The following is a 19,338-nucleotide window of genomic DNA, read 5'->3' as shown; positions in this document are numbered from 1 at the left end:
AACAATTGCAGATGAGTGGGCTTCAAGTCCCAGAATTCCTCAGCCAGCGGGGAATTCTGACAGTAGGAGTCCACTCATCTTCAATCTGCTGCATACAGTTCCCACCACAAGGACCATCACCAGATGCTTTATTGGCCAAGGATGATGGGCTTCCTAAGGCAATTCCATGAAATTTAAGAAAAAAAAATCTGCCCCTGCAATACAATACTCGGCCACATGGGGGCAGTATAACACAGCTGCTGACTTCATCCCGTTCTGTGTAGATCACCATTTCTCAACCTCGGCTACTTTAAGATGGGCGGACTTCAACTCCCAGAACTCCCCAGCCAGATATGCTGACTGAGGAATTCTGGGAGATGGTCCATTACATACCAGCTGGGAACTGAAGTCCGCTTATCTTAAAATAGCCAAGGTGGAGAAATAACTGCTGTAGATTCTTCACTCCTATTCCAGCTTTCCCCATGCTGCATTCTATTAAATTCTATTCTATTCCTTATTCTGTTCCTCATTCTATTCTATTCTACTCTACTCTACTCTACTCTACTCTACTCTATTCTATTCTATTCTATTCCTATTCTATTCTATTCTATTCCTATTCTATTCTGCATTCTATTCTATTCCTTATTCTGTTCCTCATTCTATTCTAAGCTATTCTTCATTCTATTCTATATTATTCCTATTCTATTCTGCATTCTATTTTATTCTATTCTATTCCTATTCTATTCTATTCTGCATTATATTCTATTCCTTATTCTGTTCCTCATTCTATTCTATTCCTATTCTATTCTATTCTATTCTATTCCTATTCTGCATTCTATTCTATTCTATTCCATTCTATTCTTATTCTATTCTATTCTTAAAAATCACCAGTGATGGAGCACCCACCATTTCTGCAGTGAAGCCCTTCTGCTGATTAATAGTTCTCTGTCAGGAAATTTCCCCCAGCTTGTCTTTGTTTTATGCTCTTTATGAAACCTTCAATTTAAAATGCAGCTGGCCAAGCGAGGGGAGTTGACGCCTTGACATTCAAACTCCGAGGCGCTGTGCAAAAGCCACATTTCCTGGCAGGGGGATTGAGTGACGGCTATGAGTCCATCTTCTTTTCCCCCCCATTCGTACCGCAGTGGTTGGAGACTATGAGCAGAGGTGCGTAGCCACCTGATCACTGCCAGGCGACCTCGGTCCCATCTGTGCCTCGGCCACAGAGCCCTCATCCAAACCTTCCTCAGCCTCCAGGACTGGCCCAGGCTCCTCCCCAACCTCCTCACTGTCTGATTCCTCTGCCAGCTCCGTTGGACGATGGCGGCCATAGCAGTTTCTCCAAAATTCCAGATACTCATTTAGTAGAAAAAAAACACACGAGCCTCTTTTTATTGATTGACATTCAACTAGAAAAGGCACCAATAAATACACTGAAAACGAGCCGGGCAGGGGTCTCCCTGTGCATTGGGGGCGGAGGGTGTTCTCTGCCCCGCTAGATGGGTCTTGCAGCTCGTAAGAAAATATTCGATCGTTTGCCCCACATTTCCGTCTTCGCACAATGCCCCGGTTTTTCCTGTTTTGTCCTCTCTGGTGTTCCTTGAGGTCTACATCTGTCCAGCATTCCCTCGGTCCAGGGATGGGGAGAGGGCAGCCCTGGTTGTTAGAACCACTTCGGAGCAACCGAGATGGAGAACTAACCAGGGGGAAGGTAGCGATGAGGAGGTGTCTCTGCGTCTCGGGACTCACACTTGATCACCACACACCACAATGTCTATGTCAGAACACACCTGGCAGGGTGAAAATCATTGTTTTAAAGGACCCGAAGGCCACAGGTTTCTTTCCTTCGAGTCATGGCAACCCAAAAAGGGAAGCCAAGTTGGCTTCCTTCAAGAAAGAGAAGAACCACAACTAAGAAAGTCCGCTTGATTCAAGGTCCCCAGAAGGAAATTTTGGACCTCAAATGTTCTTCTCGTTGCCAATGCCAACCTTATCCTCTCTTGTTTTCCCTTCCAAAAAAAGGAAAATCGTAGCGATCTTGGCAACCTGCTAGCTTGTTGGAAGGGCCCGGCGGCCAATGGTTGGCCCTGGGTTTGTGATCCTGCAACGCCCGTGGGAGATGCCGGATCCCAGATCCTGATTTCCCCGTTGAAGCTCAAAGGCGGGTCGACTGGACGACGGGAGACGCGGAGTCTTTTTTCGGGGCCTCCGCCAGGATGGCTTTGGATTTCCATCTCGCTCTGGGGAGACAAGAAGTTAAAAGGCCATTATAAGCCGCGGGTTTTATTAGCTGGAGGAATAAAGGGGAGGTGAGATGCGTTATTGGAAAAAGAGGCCGCACCCGAGAGGAGAGAAGGCGTCTTGGCATAAAAGAGAGACAGAAAATCAATTTTTGCAGAGATAGAAACCCACGGGTAACAGGAAATTGCAAAATGATGAAAGGCATCAACCCAGATGGATAGACTAGAGAAGGGTAGGGTAAGAATAAGAATAAGAATATAAGAATTAGAATTAGAATTAGAATAGGAAATAGAATACGAAACAGGAATAGAATGGAATGGAATGGAATGCAGTGCAGTACAATGCAATAGAATAGACTAGACTAGAATAGAATAGAATAGAATAGAATAGAATAGAATAGAATAGATCTACTTGAGCAGGGGGTAGGACTAAAAGACCAAGGTCCTTTCCAACTATTCTGATTAATTGATTGACTAGAACAGAACAGAATAGAGTAATATATAGAATAGAATAATATATAAAATAAAGTAATATATAGAATAGAATGGAACAGAACAGAATAGAATATAAATAATAGAAGAAAATAGAATACAATAGAATACAATAGAAAATAAATAGGAATAGAATAGAATAGAATAGAATAGAATAGAATGTAGAATAGAAAATAAATAGGAATAGAATAGAAATGAGAAGAGAAGAGAAGGAAAACAATAGAATGAAAATGAGAGGAGAAATAGAAATATAGAAATAGAATGCAGACTAGAATGGAAGAAGGACTCGGGGGGGGAAAGAGGAGGCGGCGATGGAGAAGGGGACTCACCTCTCTTCAACCTCTTCCACTGTGTCCAGCAGGGGGACGTTAAACATTTCGGGCAGGAAGACCGCAGAAACGCCAGACACAATGGGCGTCACCCCAAATATCACCAGAGGCAGGAAAGGCTGGTAGTCCCCCGCCATCAACACCAGCGGGGCAATGATGCCCCCCAGCCGAGCCATGACGGTGGTGAAGCTGCTGCCTGTTTGCCTGGCAAGGGAAACCCACAAGATATATTTTTATAGCCCCCTCTACTGGTGCTACCTTGTCCTCTTCAGTTGCACAACGACCCTGTGAGGTAGGCTAGGCTGAGTCACCTGGTCCATGATTCCCTACCAGGTGCGTGAAATGGCTCTGAATCAGAGGCAGAGAGGGAGCCAGGGCCTTCTATGTGCTGCCTCTGGAGCCTCCAGAGTTGAATACCAGTGAGGCAGAGGAACAGGGGGAGCCTAGTCCCAGTGCCCGCATGCACAGAGATGCCAGAAGGCAAGAACAGTTAAAACAAATGGGGTGACTCAAGAGTAAGACTTGGAGATGATTGGCCCCTCCCATTAGACTAAAGAAGGAGCAAACGGACGTGAGCCTTTGCAGGAAGCAACTTGGTTCGTGCTGCTCGGTTTCAAGTCAGAAGCTCCGTTTTGACTCTGTGCTCTGTGTGGCCTTACCAAGCTAATTGCTAATTAGGTCTTTGGCAGCATTTCAAGGGAGATAAAGGTGGGGGCTTCTCAGCCTTATCCCGAAAGACTTTGGCAGACTTCTGTCGGACTCTTTACAAACTATTTGTGATTCATTACGGGCTGTTAATGAACATCATTCACAGCCGTTGAAATAAAAAGAGGGTTTGGGGACTAAGCGTGTGCTTTTTACTGTCTCAGGAATCCTAGGTCAGAACAGCAATGCAGTATTTTTCAACTTCAGCAACTTTAAGAGGTGTGGACTTCAACTCCTAGAATTCCCCAGCTAGCCTCCAGAATTCTGGGAATTATGTTCCTTCACAGCCCATCACGATTCATAAACAATCTGTGAAGAGTCCAACAGAGGTCTGCCAAAGTCTTTCGGGATAAGGCTGATAAGCACCCACCTTTTGGTAAGTTGTTAGGTAAGAAACTGGTCTAGTGCTCTGCATGCTGAGATTCAAGGGCCTGTTTCTTCCATTCTAGATTGATCCTTTTGGGACAGGCCAAGCAGAGGTCCTCCAGGGGCATTAACTACAACTCCTATCATCCCCTGCCTGCTGGGTCATGAATATGGTAGGAGTATCCTAGGATCTAGAAAAGGAGCCAGGATGTGTCTGAAAGGGGAACCTGAGCTGGATTTCCAAGAACAACTCTCTCCCCCAATGTGATTTCCACCAATCAGCTTACCTGATCACCGTTGGGAAGAGCTCCCCTCCGTACAGGTAGAGGCACATGGAAGATGCTGCTAAGCAGCCTTTACCCAGAACCACAAAGACAAGACGCAATGTCAGCATATCTGGAAGAAATGGAGGTGGGTTGAAAGCATAACCTGATTAGTTTTCTCCCAATATGGGCCTGAGATGGTGCTTCTCAACCTTGGCGACTTAGGTGGACTTCAACTCCCAGAATTCCCCAGCCAGTATGTTGAGAAGCACTAATCTGACTCTATCCCTCCATCCCTCCCTCCCTCCATCCACCTATCCATCCATCCCTTCATCCATCCATCAATCTCTTCCTTCATCATTCAACCCATCTCTCCATCCATCCATTCTTGTTTCTCAAACTTGACAAGTTTAGGATGTGTTGATGTCAACTCCCAGACTTCCCCAACCAGTAAGCTGAGAAGCACTGATCTAACTCCCTCCCTTCCTCCATCCATCCATCCTTCCATTCTTGTCTGTCCTTCCATCCATCCTTATTTCTCCAACTTGACAACTTTAGGATGTGTGGATTTCAACTCCCAGAATTCCCTAGCCAGCATGTTGAGAATCACTGATCTAACTCTATCCCTCCCTCCCTCGCTCCCTTCCTCCATCCATCCATCCATCCATCCATCCATCCATCCATCCATCCCTTCCTCCATCCATCCATCCATTCTTGTCTGTCCATCCATCCTTATTTCTCCAACTTGACAGCTTTAGGACGTGTGGACATCAACTCCCAGAATCCCCTAGCCAGCATATTGAGAAGCACTGATCTAACTCTATCCTTCCACCCATCCCTTCCTCCATCCATCCATCTCTTCCTCCATCTACCCATCCACCCATCTATCCATCAATTCCTTTATCCATCTTATCCATCCATTCCTCCATCCATCTATCCATCCATTTTTGTTTCTCAAACTTGACACTTTAAGATGTGTGGACTTCAACTCCCAGAAGTCCCCAGCCAGCATGTTGAGAAGCATTGATCTAACTCCATCCATCCATCCAACATGGCTGGCTGGGGAATTCTGGGAATTGAAGACCACACATCTTAAAGTTCCCAGCTTCAGAAACACTGCTCTTGATCATGTCTTATCCCACAAACATAGCTAGAAGGGAGTAAATTACAACTGCTAGTAGACCCCTGAAGTTGGACATTCCTTCTCATTGTTTCTTCTTACCAGAAGGGACAGGAAGACTGACCAAAAGGAACATTCCTGCAAGGATGAGGGAAACGGATTGGATGATGCGTCGGCCAATGTAGCTGAGCAACAGAGCACAGACCATCTTGGCCACCAGATCTATCGCTCCGAAGAAGAGCTGCACCAGGAAGACGTTCATGCCGAACATGGAGAGGTCCATGGAGAGCCCAAAATAGGCCATGTTAATGGAGAAACTGAGAAGGACAAATATTGGGTTAGAAATTGTTTAGGTGGAGAAGATGGAAGTTGCCATCTTCTCCATCTGAGAAGGAACTCTTCTTTGGAGAAGATGGATCTGCTTTGTCCATCCTTCCTTTGGTGACGTCTTCACCATACCTGACGAGCATGAGACAACAGCTAATCCGTCTCAGTCCAGGGGTGCGGAAGAGGTCCAAGCAAGAGTGCTTGCCACGTCCTGGAGAATTACTCCCCGATTGGGTCTCCAGCATCTGTGTGGGGAGAAGAAGGGATTACACAAGAATGAATGCAACAGTTTTTGTGTGTAGAGTAGTATTTCTCAACCTCGGGCACTCGGAGTGGACTTCAACTCCGAAAATTCCCCAGCTAGCATGAGGAGTTGAAGTCCACAAGTCTTAAAAGTTGCCAACTTTGGAGATCCCCCCCCCCCGGTCTAAAGTATAGTTGCTCTGACTGGTCCCCAGGGCCAAGCGAGGTTGAACTTGGTTAGCACTTGGTTAGGAGACCATCCTAGGATCCTAGGAATGTATGTTAGACCGGGAGATGGGAAACTGTTCCAGAAACAGAGAAGAGTAGCCTGCTTCGGTCTTGTTGTCCAAGAAAATGCCCTCGTTGAGAAGTTCTGTGGTGTCCAGGAGTCCACTTGGATTTCAGAAGATGCACAGAAGATGTATGGGCTTCAACTCCCAGAGATTTCTAGCCAGGGTGGGAGTTGAATTCTGGGAGTTGAAGTTCACAGATCTTCAAGTTGTCAAGTTTGAGAAACAAGGATGGATGGAGGGATGGAGGAGGGGAAGGGATGGAGTGAGTGAGTTAGATTAGTGCTTCTCAACATGCTGGCTGGGGAATTCTGGGAGTTGAAGTCCACAGATCTTAAAGTTGTCAAGTTTGAGAAGGATGAATGGATGGACGGATGGGTGGGTGGGTGGGTGGGTGGCTGGATGGATGGATGGATGAAGTAAGTTAGATCAGTGCTTCTCAACATGATGGCTGGGGAATTCTGGGAAATGAAGTCCACTCATCTTAAAGTGGCCAAAGGTGAAGAACAGGGAGGGAGGGAGGGAGAGATGGATGGAGGGATGGAGGGATAGATCAGTGCTTCTCAACATGATGGCTGGGGAATTCTGGGATCTGAAGTCCACTCATCTTAAAGTGGCCAAAGGTGAGGGATGGATGGATGGATGGATAGGTAGGTAGATAGTTGAAGAGATGGATAGATGGAGGGATGGAAGGATGGATGGACAGATGGAGGGATGGAGGGGTAGAATTAGATCAATGCTTCTCAATATTCTGGCTGGGGAGTTCTGGGAGTTGAAGGCCACAGATCTTTAAATTGCCAAGTTTGAGAAACAAGGATGGATAGATGGAAGGAGGGAGGGATGGAGGGATAGAGTTAAACCAGTGCTTCCCAGCATGCTGGCTGGGGAATTCTAGGATCTGAAGTCCATTCATCCTCAAGTGGCCGAGACTGAGGAACACGAGGGCCATAGTCACAGTTGAGAAGAGCCAGGCCAATCCCTGGAGAGCCAACCATGGGGATGCATTGAACCTCAAGAGAAACCTCTTCGCTCCTCACCTCCAGCACCACGGCTTCCCCCGCTGCGGCTTTTCCGTTAATCCTGGCCACGTGCTTCAGGTTGCGCAGGGCGGCCTCCCGTTCGTTGTTCATGAGAAGCCAACGGGCCGACTCGGGAAGCCACCTGAGGAGAAAGTCAGATTGGGAGGCCTTGAAGTTGCTTCTGGGGATCTGGGTTCTTGTTCTCAAGGGCGGGAACAACCGTGGCAAAAAAGGGTCTTAAAAGCAGGGGGAACTCACTTAGTGACCTCACTAAAAAACAGAAGGTCCAGTCTCAGTCATGGTCATAAGTCAAGGACTACTTATACCTTCCTGGGGAAATAGAACTAGATGTTTTAGGACACATCTGGACACAGCCAGAGGCCTGCAGCCTTCTTCACAACTAAAGTTGTGTTCACAGGTGGTATTCAGCAGGTTCAGGCTGGTTCTGGTGAACTAGGAGCAGAAATTTGAACCAGTTCGGAGAACCGGCAAGAACCACTTCAGGCTGGCCGCTCGCCTGGTTGACCTGCCCGCTCATTCACCCCGCCTGCCCGTTTGCCGCTCGCTCCACCCACCTGCTCACGGCTTGCCCCGCCTGCTCGCTGCTGACCCTGCCCTCCCGCTTGCCGCTTACTTGCCTTGCTGTGAGTGACGTTGAGTGAGTGACGTTGAGTTGGCCACACCCACTCACTCACATGACACTCCCACCCGCACCATGCCACACCCACGGAACCGGCAGTAAAATAATATTTCAATCCCACCACCGGTTACGTTGTGGCCTGAAGGCAAAATGAGGGACTCACCAGGAATAGGCGAAGAAGGCGAAGAACGGGGCGGAGATGGCCAGCTGCAGCCAGTGCCAGTCGCGGATGGCGTAGGCCAACCCTGCCAGTAGCACCTGCCCAGCCGTGCTGCAGTAGCTCTGGATGGAGACCACCACTGCCCGATATTTGGTGGGCACCCACTCCAGACCTGGGAGAGGGAGAGGGAGAGAAGCTGAAATTGCAGACCCCAGCAAGGGTAGGATGGAGGAGGCTCAGGGTTGAGCTGAAAGTCTCTGAGCTTCGTGGTTCATGTCGTCAGCCAGCTAGCCAACATCTTCAGTGTTAGAAGGGAGTGGGGTTTATGGAGAGGAGGAGGGGGAGGAGGAGGAGGAGGAGGAGGAGGAGGAGGAGGAGGAGGAGGAGGAGGAGGAGGAGGAGGAGGAGGACAACGACGACAACGACTGTGGGGTCCTTAGTGCTCTCAGAGCTTGGTTGTTTTTCTGGAGACATTTCATGACCCAATTAGGTAACCTCATCAGTGCTACAAGGGAGTAGGAGTGATTTCCTTGCATCATTATTATCATCACCACCAGTGGTAGCACTGATGAGGTTATCTAGTTTGGTCATGAAACATCTGCCAGAAAACAACCAAGCTCAGAGAGCACCAATCTACAACTGCTTTCCAGAAGTTGAAGGGTCCCCTTGGGCTAACCAGTCCAGCTCCTTGTTGATGCCAGTAGTTAAGCCATTATTTAACCCAACATTTCTCAAGCTTTGCAACTTGGTGGAGTTCAGTTCCCAGAATTCCCCAGCCAGCATGTCTACACGTCACCCAATTTAAAGCAGGCTGGCTGGAGAATTATTGGGAGTTGAAGCCCACCCAGCGCAAAGTTGCCAAGTTTCAGGACAACTGTTGTAGCCCGCCAGTGGCCATCGGAGCTGGCAGCAGAGTCAGACAGTGAGGAGGTTGGGGAGGAACCTGGGCCAGTCCTGGAGTCTGGGGAAGGCTCGGACGAGGGCTCTATGTCAGAAGCAAAGAGGGGGCCAGAGCCATATGCCAGTTATCAGCTGCCTTCGGAGTCAGACAGCAGTGAGGCAGAGGAACAGCTGGAGCCTGTTCCCAGTGTGCGCATGCGCAGAGCTGCCAGAAGAAAAAAACAGCTCAGAAATCAGGGTCGAGTTGGGAGTAAGGCCACAGGTGGAGGATGAATGGCCCCTCCCAGAGGACATAACAGAGGAGCAAAAGGGGAGTGGGCTTTTGCGGGAAACAATTTGTTTCAGGAGTGTGAAGATCTGTCCGTGAATCCCAGAGACTCTGTGTCCAAAGTCTTTCCTTGCACAGCACCTCATTTGGGAAATGTTTACATGACAGCTTTCCAAGTTAGATAAGGTCTGTGATCATAAATACTCCTTTGAAAGACTGTTTGCCAGGCCTTGGCTGAATGGGAATGAGAGGAATTCACATTTGTTTAATAAAAGGGGTTCTGTCGGGACCAGGACTCTGCCTTGTGCTTTTGGGGGGAAGCCTAGATCAGAACAGACCACAGTTCTAACCAAACTTCACCCCATATTTTCCTACGTCTCCCCCCCCCCCCCCCCCGCGCGCTTCCCATCCTGCCTACCCGGCACTCACTTAAACAGATGTAATTCAGCAGGAATCCGGAGATGCCGATGCCACTCAGGAAGCGGAAGATACAATAGGTCAGGAAGCTGTTGGAGAAGGCGGCCCCAGTGCCCATGGTGGCCACCATCAGCAGCGACCAAATCAGGATCAGCCGGCGTCCGTATCTGTGCCAAGAGGGTGACATGTAGGCTTAAGACAGTGATGGCTTTCTCCTTGCATGCCGAAACCAAGGGAAGGCAGGAGACGGATTTTGCATAGGATTGGAAAGGAGGGTGTAAAACTCTCTTCACAATCTACCCCTTCCTTGCCTAGACGTAGCCAAACTGGTTCCTCCTCTGAGAGCCAGTTTGGTCTAGAGGTTAAGGCACCTGGCTAGACAGTGGGAGACAGAGAGTTCTAGTTGTGCTTTAGATTTAAGGCCAGCGGGGTGACTTTGGGCCAACCACCAGGAGACTGGGAGTTCTAGTCCCCACCTTAGCTATGAAAGTGAGCTGGAGAACCTTGAGAGAATCACCAGGAGCTGCGAGTTCCAGTCCCACCTTATCTATGAAAGCCAGCTGGGAGTCCTTGGGCCAATCACCAGGAGACTAGGAGTTCTAGTTCCACCTTAGCTATGAAAGCCAGCTGGGGAACCTTGAGAGAATCACCAGGAGACTGTGAGTTCTAGTCCCACCTTAGCTATGAAAGCCAGCTGGGAGTCTTTGGGCCAATCACCAGGAGACTGGGAGTTCTAGTTCCACCTTAGCTATGAAAGCTGGTTGGGGAACCTTGGGAGAATCACCAGGAGATGGAGAATTAGCTGTGAAAGCTGGCTGGGGATGATTGGGCCAATCACCAGGAGACTGGGAGTTCTAGTCCCACCTTAGCTATGAAAGTGAGCTGGGGAACCTTGGGAGAATCACTGGGAGACAGGGAGTTCTAGTCTTAGGCCTGAAAAACTGGCTGGGTGACCTTGGGAAGGTAAAAGGATTCTTGCTTGCGGAGGGGTGGGGGTGTTGGACTAGAAGACCTCCAAGGTCCCTCTTCCAACCTATGATTCTATGGGCCCATCCCTCTCTCTCAGTCCAGTCCACTTCAGAGGGTTGTGAATATATAATGGTGCTCTCTGTGTGTTTGTTCCAGCATAACTCTGGAATGCCTCGAGCAATTTCAACCAAACTTGGTACACCGATGACTTACTCTCTGGAAACAAACACTGTGGGGTTAAGACACCCCTACAATCCTTCAGGGGCTGTGTTCTGTTAAGATACAGCCTGTTGTGCTTTAAAATGGCTTCTACTGTACTGCCGTAAAATGGCTTCTATGCAGTGGAGTTGCCATGGTGACGGCTTCACATCACTCCACCAGGGGGCTCCCTCTGCTAAGGGGGAAAATCCAACATTAGTAATTACGTTTGGTCCGGACATTTTCCCCCTAAAAATAAATACAATGCTAGTATTCATCAGCTAGTAAAATAGATAAATATGCTAAGCTGCAATGTTCAGACCGCCTAAAACAGGGGTGTCTAAACTTGGGAACTTTAAGACTTGTGGACTTCAACTCCCAGAATTCCCCAGCCAGCATGGCTGGCTGGGGAATTCTGGGAGTTGAAGTCCACAAGTCTTAAAGTTCCCAGGTTTGGACACCCCTGGCCTAAAATACACTCTTTGTTTGTAGAATTCTTACTTTGCACAATTCTGTGGTTTGTAACCCTCTCTGGATTTTCTTTGCTTGTGGAATTTCCTTCAGCCACCTGGGGTTCCTTACCTGTCCGAGAGGTCACCCAAGACGAAGGCCCCCACCAGGACTCCTGCCATGAAGAGGGATTGGGCCAGGCTCTTCAGGGGCTGCAGGTTGCAGACCAGGTCCCACTGCAAGGATACAGAAGGAAAAGCTGCATTCCCACAACAGGCTCAGCTGTTCTGAGTGAGGCTTCCCAAGAGCATGAAACAAACTCCTTGTCCCGACAAAAAAACCCTTTTATTCATTGACTGTGAATTCTCCTCCTTCACATCCAGCAAAGGGAGGATTTACAGTCACCGACCTCATCTGGCTTGGAGAGCTGCCAGGCCGATCTCTGCAGAACTTGGCCAGGAGCCTCGGAGAGTCACGAACCAATTAAGCGAACTAATTTGTCTCCTGCAAACTCCACTCCCCTTTCGCTCCCCTTTTATTCCCTATGGGAGGGGCCATTCATTGTCCACCTGTGGCCTTCCTCTCGAGTCGACCCCTGTTCCTTGGCTGTTCCCTTCGTCTGGCAGCTCTGCACATGCACACACTGGGAACAGGCTCCAGCTGTTCTTCTGCCCCACTGATGTCTGATTCTGAAGACAGCTGATAACTGTCAGATGGCCCTGGCCCCCTCTCTGCCTCCGACACAGAGCCCTCCTCAGAGCCTTCCCCAGACTCCAGGTTTTATGTCCCTCTGAACAGATCACAGGAACTGACTGAATGAATAACCAACAGTTTATTAACTAGCTAACTAAGAACAACGGAACAGCAACACCCTGTCTGACAGCTATTTATATGGAAGCTGTCAGACGGGGAACCAATCGGAGGGCTGCGATTTTCCCGCCAGCTGGCAGGCGCGTCGCAGCCAATCAGCACACTCTTTGAAGAACTAGCCGGGTGCCGGTCGAAACTCCGAGGACACTGCACCAGGACTGGCCCAGGTTCCTCCCCAACCTCCTCACTGTTCGAATCTGCTGCCAACGCAACTGACTGCTGGTGGGCCAAAACATTATCCAGCTCCAGGGTAAACCCAGATGGCGAGGGCTGCGCAACAGGCAACGCTCAGAACCTGGAAAAATGCATGTGTTTCTTTCAAGCAGGACTCTCCAAATTTGGCCACTTTAAAGACTCGTGGATGTTAAGTCCTCGAGGCTACAACGCCATTGACTATCATTGCCGGCCCCTGATTGGTTGAGACGCGAGCAGCCAGTTGGCGGGAGAATGCAGCCATTCTATTGGTTCAGCTTCTGACAGCTCTAGTATAAAAGGGCTGTCAGCTGTCAAATGCTGCTGTTTGCCGGGTCAAGGTTTGCCTTACATTTTACCGTGTTATACTGTTAATAAAGGTTGTGTTAGCTTCAACCTGCCTTGCCTCAGTTCCTGCCTGCCTCATTCTCCCTACAGGACACTGGCGACAAAGGTGGGATCAGGACTGAGGTAAAGGAAAAGCGAAGTCACTAATAAGAGCTGCCTCAAGTCACAGGCAACGAGACGTCGCTTCAAGGCTAATTCCTCAGTTCCGTCCTTCTAAGGATGGCTAATCTACCGGCATTCACGGCATTCAGCCCGGCCACTGAAACATGGGATGCCTACCTCGAGCAGTTCGAGTGCTTCCTGGAGGCAAACGACTTCACCGGTTTGTCCAGTGGCCGTAAAAGAGGATATTTTCTCAGTGCATGTGGCCACGAGATGTTTGGAACAGCTAGGGCTTTAGTAGCCCCTCAATCCATCCATTTGATGCCTTGGGAGACTCTTTTGGAGAAATTTAAAAATCATTACTCTCCAACTCCCTCGCGCATAGCCAGACGTTTAGGCAGAGGACCCAGAGAGAAGGGGAATCTGTGAGCAACTACATAGCTTCCCTCAGAACTGTGACTTTCCTGTGCTGGACGATGCCCTGTTAGAACAGCTGGTCTGCGGTATCAAAGACCTCAGACTTCAGGGACACTTGCTGGCACGAAAAGAGCTGAGCCTTCAGGCAGCCATGGATGAAGCCACGGCATATGAAATGTCGGACAAATCCACCACAGAAATTCAGAGATTTCTGCTGCTGGTCACCCATGCCAGCAGGGGCCATGCTATCCACCATGAAGAAGACAACGAAGAAGACTTCTCTGACGAGGAAGAAGGGATTACCTGCCTCAAACTGGCCACCAGGAAAAATCGGATTCAGGCTGATTTTTTACCTCAGGCGGGTTGCCTGAGTTGTGGCGGGAACCATGCAAGGTCAGTCTGCAGGTTCAAAGCCGCAATATGCCGTCAGTATGACAGGAAAGGACATTTAGCCAAGGTCTGCAGAGTGGCCATGCGGACCCACCTCCGGAGCGTGCTTTGTCTAGACAATTCACAAAAAGACTTCCCAAACACCGCAAAGACTGCTTTGCCATCGCAGGTGACCAGCAGCACCCTAATTGGGCTATCAGCCATGCGTCCCTGACTAAGCCTACCCATAAGATATACCTGACTGTGCGCCTAGAGGGAGAGCCCTGCAAGATGGAAGTGGACACTGGCCCTTCCAAATCCCTGGTCTATTGGACTACTATCAAACGGATAGTGCCCAGCCTGACCAAAGCTCGACTCAGACAGTGCTCACTTCGCCTCAGAGACTATCAAGGGCAGCCAATACCCATTGTGGGTTGCGGCACATTCACCATAGCCAGCAATAACTTCCTGGGGTCTCTTTCCCTCATCATTGTAGATGGCCATCTGCCCAGCCTCCTGGGGCTTGACTGATTCTCTGCATTGGGGCTCAATGTCTCCGGCATCCACTCCGTTGTTCCAGATTCCTTCACCATGCTGGCCAGCGGGTTTGCAGACGTATTTGACAACAAGCTTGGTAAATATAATGAGACCCCCCATTTCTTTTAACTTGGACCCCCAGGTGGCGTCAATACGTCTAAAACCCAGGAGAGTGCCTTTTGCTCTTCAGCCCAAGGTAGATTTAGAGCTAGATAAATTAATAGCACAAGGAGTGCTCAAAGCCGTAGACCACTCCCCCTAGGAGACCCCCCATAGTAATACCTATTAAGCAGGATGGTAGTATTAGAATTTGCGGGGATTTTAAATGCACCATTAATAAAAGGTTGCAAGCCAACCCTTACCCAGTGCCAGTGGTTCAACATCTGCTCCATTCCTTGGGCCAGGGAAACATTTTTGCCAAGTTAGACTTGGCACAAGCGTACCAGCAGCTCCCGGTGGATGAAGCCACTGCCATGGCTCAAATCATCGTAACACACCGGGGAACTTTCAAATGTAAAAGCTTGCAATTTGGGGTCAGTGTAGCCCCGGGTATTTTCCAGAGCCTAATGGAGCGGATGCTTCAGGGGCTGCCAGGGGTGATACCCTATTTCGACGATGTGCTTATATCCGCTTTGGATAAAGCTGAGCTCGACGATAAATTAAGAGCAGTCCTGTCCCGTTTCCGCCAAGCGGGGCTGAAACTCAAACAAGAAAAGTGTAGGATAGGGGTTCCCTGTGTAGAATTTTGGGGGTATCTAGTTGATTCCAAAGGCATCCTCCTTACTCCGTCCAAGGCAGAGGGAATTAAGAAACCCCCCACGCCCTCCTCTAAGGCTGAACTGCAAGCCTGTCTGGGGCTGCTTAATTTTTATTCCATTTTTTTACCCCATAAGGCATCTTTGGCAGAGCCTCTTCATAGGCTCCTGGACTCCAAGACGCCCTGGCATTGGGGGGTCTAAGGAAGCCCAAGCCTTTAGGGCAGTTAAGGATGTCCTTACATTCAAATCTTTATTAGTGCAATACAGTGATCGCCTCCCATTAACTTTGGCATGCAATGCATTGCCTTATGGCATTGGGGCCATTCTGAGTCACATCCTACCTAATGGCTCAGAAGTCCAATTGCCTATTATTCGCGCACGCTCTCAGCAGCTGAAAGAAATTACAGTCAGCTGGATAAGGAGGCCCTAGCTGCTGTAGCAGGAGTAAAGCGGTTTCACAATTACATTTATGGTCAGTTTTTTTCACTTAGTGACCGACCATAAACCTCTCTTGGGTCTTCTGGCAGGGGATCACCAGACTCCTCAGATTTTGTCTCCAAGAATGTCCAGATGGATAGTCTTTCTAGCGGCGTATCATTATCAGCTACAATATAGGCCAGGAAAAAACTTGGGGCACGCTGATGCCCTCAGTCGCTGCCCTCTGCCAGGACCTGTTTTGGACCCTGCTCCTACAGTTTTGGTCCTCTTAATTGAAGAGTTGGCCATGCCAGTATCCGCCCGGGATATTGCCAAGCTCTCTGCCACAGACCCCATATTGGCCCAAGTTTTGGACTGGGTGCGCAGGGGGTGGTCACAGGGGCCAGTAGATCCTGAGTTTCACCCCTATTATATACGGCAGCATGAGCTGTCCGTTCTTAATGGGTGCCTGTTATGGGGCAATAGGATGGTAGCTCCCCCAAAGCTTATGTTGGCAATTTTAAGTTGCCTGCATGCTGCTCACCTGGGCATTGTGCGTGTGAAGGCTTTGGGCCGAAGCTACGTGTGGTGGCCCAAGATTGACCAGGAAATAGAAAACTGGGTAGCCACCTGCCAGCAGTGCCAGCAATCTAGACCGTCTCCCCCTTCTGTGCCTATCAGGGAATGGGACATGCCCGGGGCTCCATGGGCACGAGTCCATTTGGACTTCGCCGGCTGTTCTTAGGGCAGAACCTCTTGGTCCTCAGATGCCTACTCGAAGTGGGTGGAGCTGGCACTCATGCCCTCCACCACTTCAGAGGCTGTAATTAGGGTGCTGGGGAGGCTATTCGCGACCCATGGGTTGTCTGATGTGGTGGTGACTGACAATGGGCCCCAGTTCATGTCGGCACCCTTCCAGATGTTTTTAGGCCAGCATGGCATACGACACACCCCGAGGGCCCCGTTCCACCTGGCTGGAAATGGCCTGGCAGAATGAACCATCCGGTTGGCTAAGGAGGCATTGGGCCACCTGGGGCCAGGGAATTGGCACGACAAACTGTCCCAATACCTCCTGGCACAGCATACAACCCCATGCCCAATCACCAAGCAAAGTCCCACAGAACGGCTTATGGATCTTCGGCTCCAGACATACCCTGGACCAGCTACACCCCATTTATGCAACAGAGAAAAGCCCCCTCGCAGGCGACTCCCCATGGGCCTTTAATGTGGGAGACCCAGTCTACGCCCAAAACTATGGGGCCAAACCAAGGTGGCTTCCCGGACAAATCACGCAACTAACTGGACCCTCCTCTTATAAGGTCCATCTCAGTGATGGGCAAATGTGGCGCCGACACATCAACCAGCCCAGACAGCGAGCCACCAGTGCAGCAGATCAACACCCGGTGCAGGCCCAATCCTGCCCCAGGGAACTAATATCGACAGAGGCTGCTCCAGCGCAGAGCTGCACGCAACACCCCCCACTGATGCGTTCTTGTTGCCAGGCTTACCTGAGAATCCGGTCAGTCCTGGAGACTGCGCAGCTGAGTCGGCGGGAAACTTGACCGCCGACTCAGCTGCACAGTCTCCTGATGTTCCACAGGACTCTCCACCAGCTTCTCCTCCTTTGGCCACCACCCCTGAACTAAGACGATCGGGGCGGAGCCGACGCCAGCTGGCGTACTTGGCTGACTACGCATGTGCTAACTGGGAGGAGAGGGGTGTTAAGTCCTTGAGGCTACGACGCCATTGACTATCATTGCCGGCCCCTGATTGGTTGAGACGCGAGCAGCCAGCTGGCGGGAGAATGCAGCCATTCTATTGGTTCAGCTTCTGACAGCTCTGGTATAAAAACGGGCTGTCAGCTGTCAAATGTTGCTGTTTGCCGGTTCGAGGTTTGCCTTACATTTTGCCGTGTTAAACTGTTAATAAATGTTGTGTTAGCTTCAACCTGCCTTGCCTCAGTTCCTGCCTGCCTCGTTCTCCCTACAGAACATTGGACTTCAAAGCTATGATGGCTGGGGAATTCTGGGATTTGAAGTCCACGAGGCTTAAAAGGGGCCAAATTTGGAGAGTCCTGCTTTGAAGAAACGATGGGGCTGCTCAGCTCAAACCACACCACACTGGGTAGCGGAGAGAAACAACCGATATAAAAACAGCCTTATAAGAGATGACCAGGGTGTCAACTCACAACGCATCCCTGACCTGCTCTTGAGTTGCCATAGGCCAGGGGGATCGAGAACAGATGCAGCACAGCAGCCACAAACATTAGCACATTCCATGCCTATCATTTTCAAGGCTGTCTCCCAGGTTACCCACAGCAGCCGGAGGGGTAGTGATCTCTACAGCCCGTGAAAGTGCTCCGTTGGAGAATGTGATTTATGACACACCCTGGGGGGAAACAGGGTCATAACTGGCGTATAAACTATGGGCTCAAATGTGGTGGTAAGTCTAACTATATTGGTCCAGTATCAGATTTTCCCCCCATATAAACGATGTTGAGCTTCAATGGTTAGATTGCCTAGATTTTGGTATCTGAGTGTAAGAGTGGTGCAGTGGCCTAGAGGTGGAGCTCTCGCCTCACAATTAGAAGGCTGTGAGTTCAATCCTAGGTAGAGGCTGATATTTCTCTCTCTGGGCACAATGAGAATATATCTGCTGAACAAAACTCTGCATTGGCAACAGGAAAGGCATCCGACCAGTAAACACTCTACTAGCTCCATTCAGCTGCCCAGAGTCCACCCCACAAGCGATTACGGGATCGTTAAATGATGACTATGATTGGTATCTGAATATAAGGTAAAGGTTCCCCTCGCACATCTGTGCTAGTCGTTCCCGACTGTAGGGGGTGGTGCTCACCTCCGTTTCAAAGCCGAAGAGCCAGCGCTGTCCAAAGATGTCTCCGTGGTCATGTGGCCGGCATGACTCAACGTCGAAGGCGCACGGAACACTGTTATACCTTCCCACCAAAAGTGGTCCCTATTTTTCTACTTGCATTTTTACATGCTTTCGAACTGCTAGGCTGGCAGAAGCTGGGAGAAGTCACGGGAGCTCACTCCGTTACACGGCGCTAGGGATTCCAACCCCTGTTTTGAATATTCATGTTTTATTGTTTTTTTTTTTTCATCCAGGTACATATTGCAAGCTCATGTAGGATATGTCATAGATTGACTGACTGACTGATTAGATAAGTAAATAAATAAACAAAACATAAGTAAATAAGAGAGGCTGGAAGTGACCTCCGAACATACCTCCGTCACGATGGTGGAGGCGAAGGTGCTGTGGTCGTACTGCCAACCCTCAAGGCAGGGTTCCAGCCCCACCTCCCTGCCCGCTGTGTCGTTGGAGCCGGGCGCCACCCACCCCGTGAAGCGCTGGCAACTGTCCGGCTTCAGGTCCTGCCCGAGGGGCACCAGGTTCTCTTGCTGGGTGAGGTTGCCCGTCCGCGCCAGCCTACACTGGTGCTCCGGAGTAGCCGCGCTGAAGTTCTGCACCAGGTTGTGGCTGGCCAGGAATAGGACGGGCAATGAGAGGAAGAAGACGGAGAAGATTTGAAAGGTGCCCATGCTGCCAACCTCCTCCAGCAGGTCCCCGAAAGGGATGGTGGCCACGGGAGGCCCCGGGCACAGGGAGAGGCGGCGTTGACCTTTCGTGGGTGCCATGTTTGCCCAGTCTTTCTGTCGTTTTCCCTACTGCCAAGGAAAGGTCCCTCTTTTTATAAGCAAGGAGAGGAAATGGAGAGGGCAGGTTGGATTAATGAATGGCCATCAGGAAGTTGCGGTTGACCGGCCACCCCTTGGCATGGAAAGCGGGTGGGACAACAGCCGTGGAGAAGGCAGGGTCTGTTTTTGTTTGCGTCTGTGTTGATGTCAGAGGTCTTCAAACTTGGCAACTTGAAGACTTGTGGACTTCAACTCCCAGAATTCTCAGAAATTCTGAGGTTCATTCCTCAGCCC

At 49.8% G+C, this 19,338-nt stretch overlaps 1 protein-coding gene across 1 annotated transcript; it reads right to left on the bottom strand.

Moving 5' to 3' along the window:
- Nucleotides 1-2,114: 2,114 nt before the first annotated feature.
- On the bottom strand, nucleotides 2,115-19,044 carry LOC309399807 (solute carrier family 22 member 6-B-like; the record flags this gene model as incomplete). Its single annotated transcript, XM_081967919.1, has 10 exons — nucleotides 2,115-2,219; nucleotides 3,041-3,244; nucleotides 4,399-4,507; nucleotides 5,597-5,811; nucleotides 5,954-6,066; nucleotides 7,392-7,515; nucleotides 8,177-8,345; nucleotides 9,771-9,925; nucleotides 11,508-11,611; nucleotides 18,634-19,044. The coding sequence occupies 10 exons, from the start codon at nucleotides 19,042-19,044 to the stop codon at nucleotides 2,135-2,137; spliced, it is 1,689 nt and encodes a 562-aa protein (XP_081824045.1). The 3' UTR covers nucleotides 2,115-2,134.
- Nucleotides 19,045-19,338: the final 294 nt, after the last annotated feature.

The sequence above is a fragment of the Natrix helvetica genome (assembly GCF_964273705.1).
Source record: "Natrix helvetica genome assembly, chromosome: 16".
In the NCBI taxonomy this organism is placed as follows: domain Eukaryota; kingdom Metazoa; phylum Chordata; class Lepidosauria; order Squamata; family Natricidae; genus Natrix; species Natrix helvetica.
The sequence above is the reverse complement of the archived record's forward strand: the minus strand, read 5'-3'. Positions and strand labels throughout refer to the sequence as shown.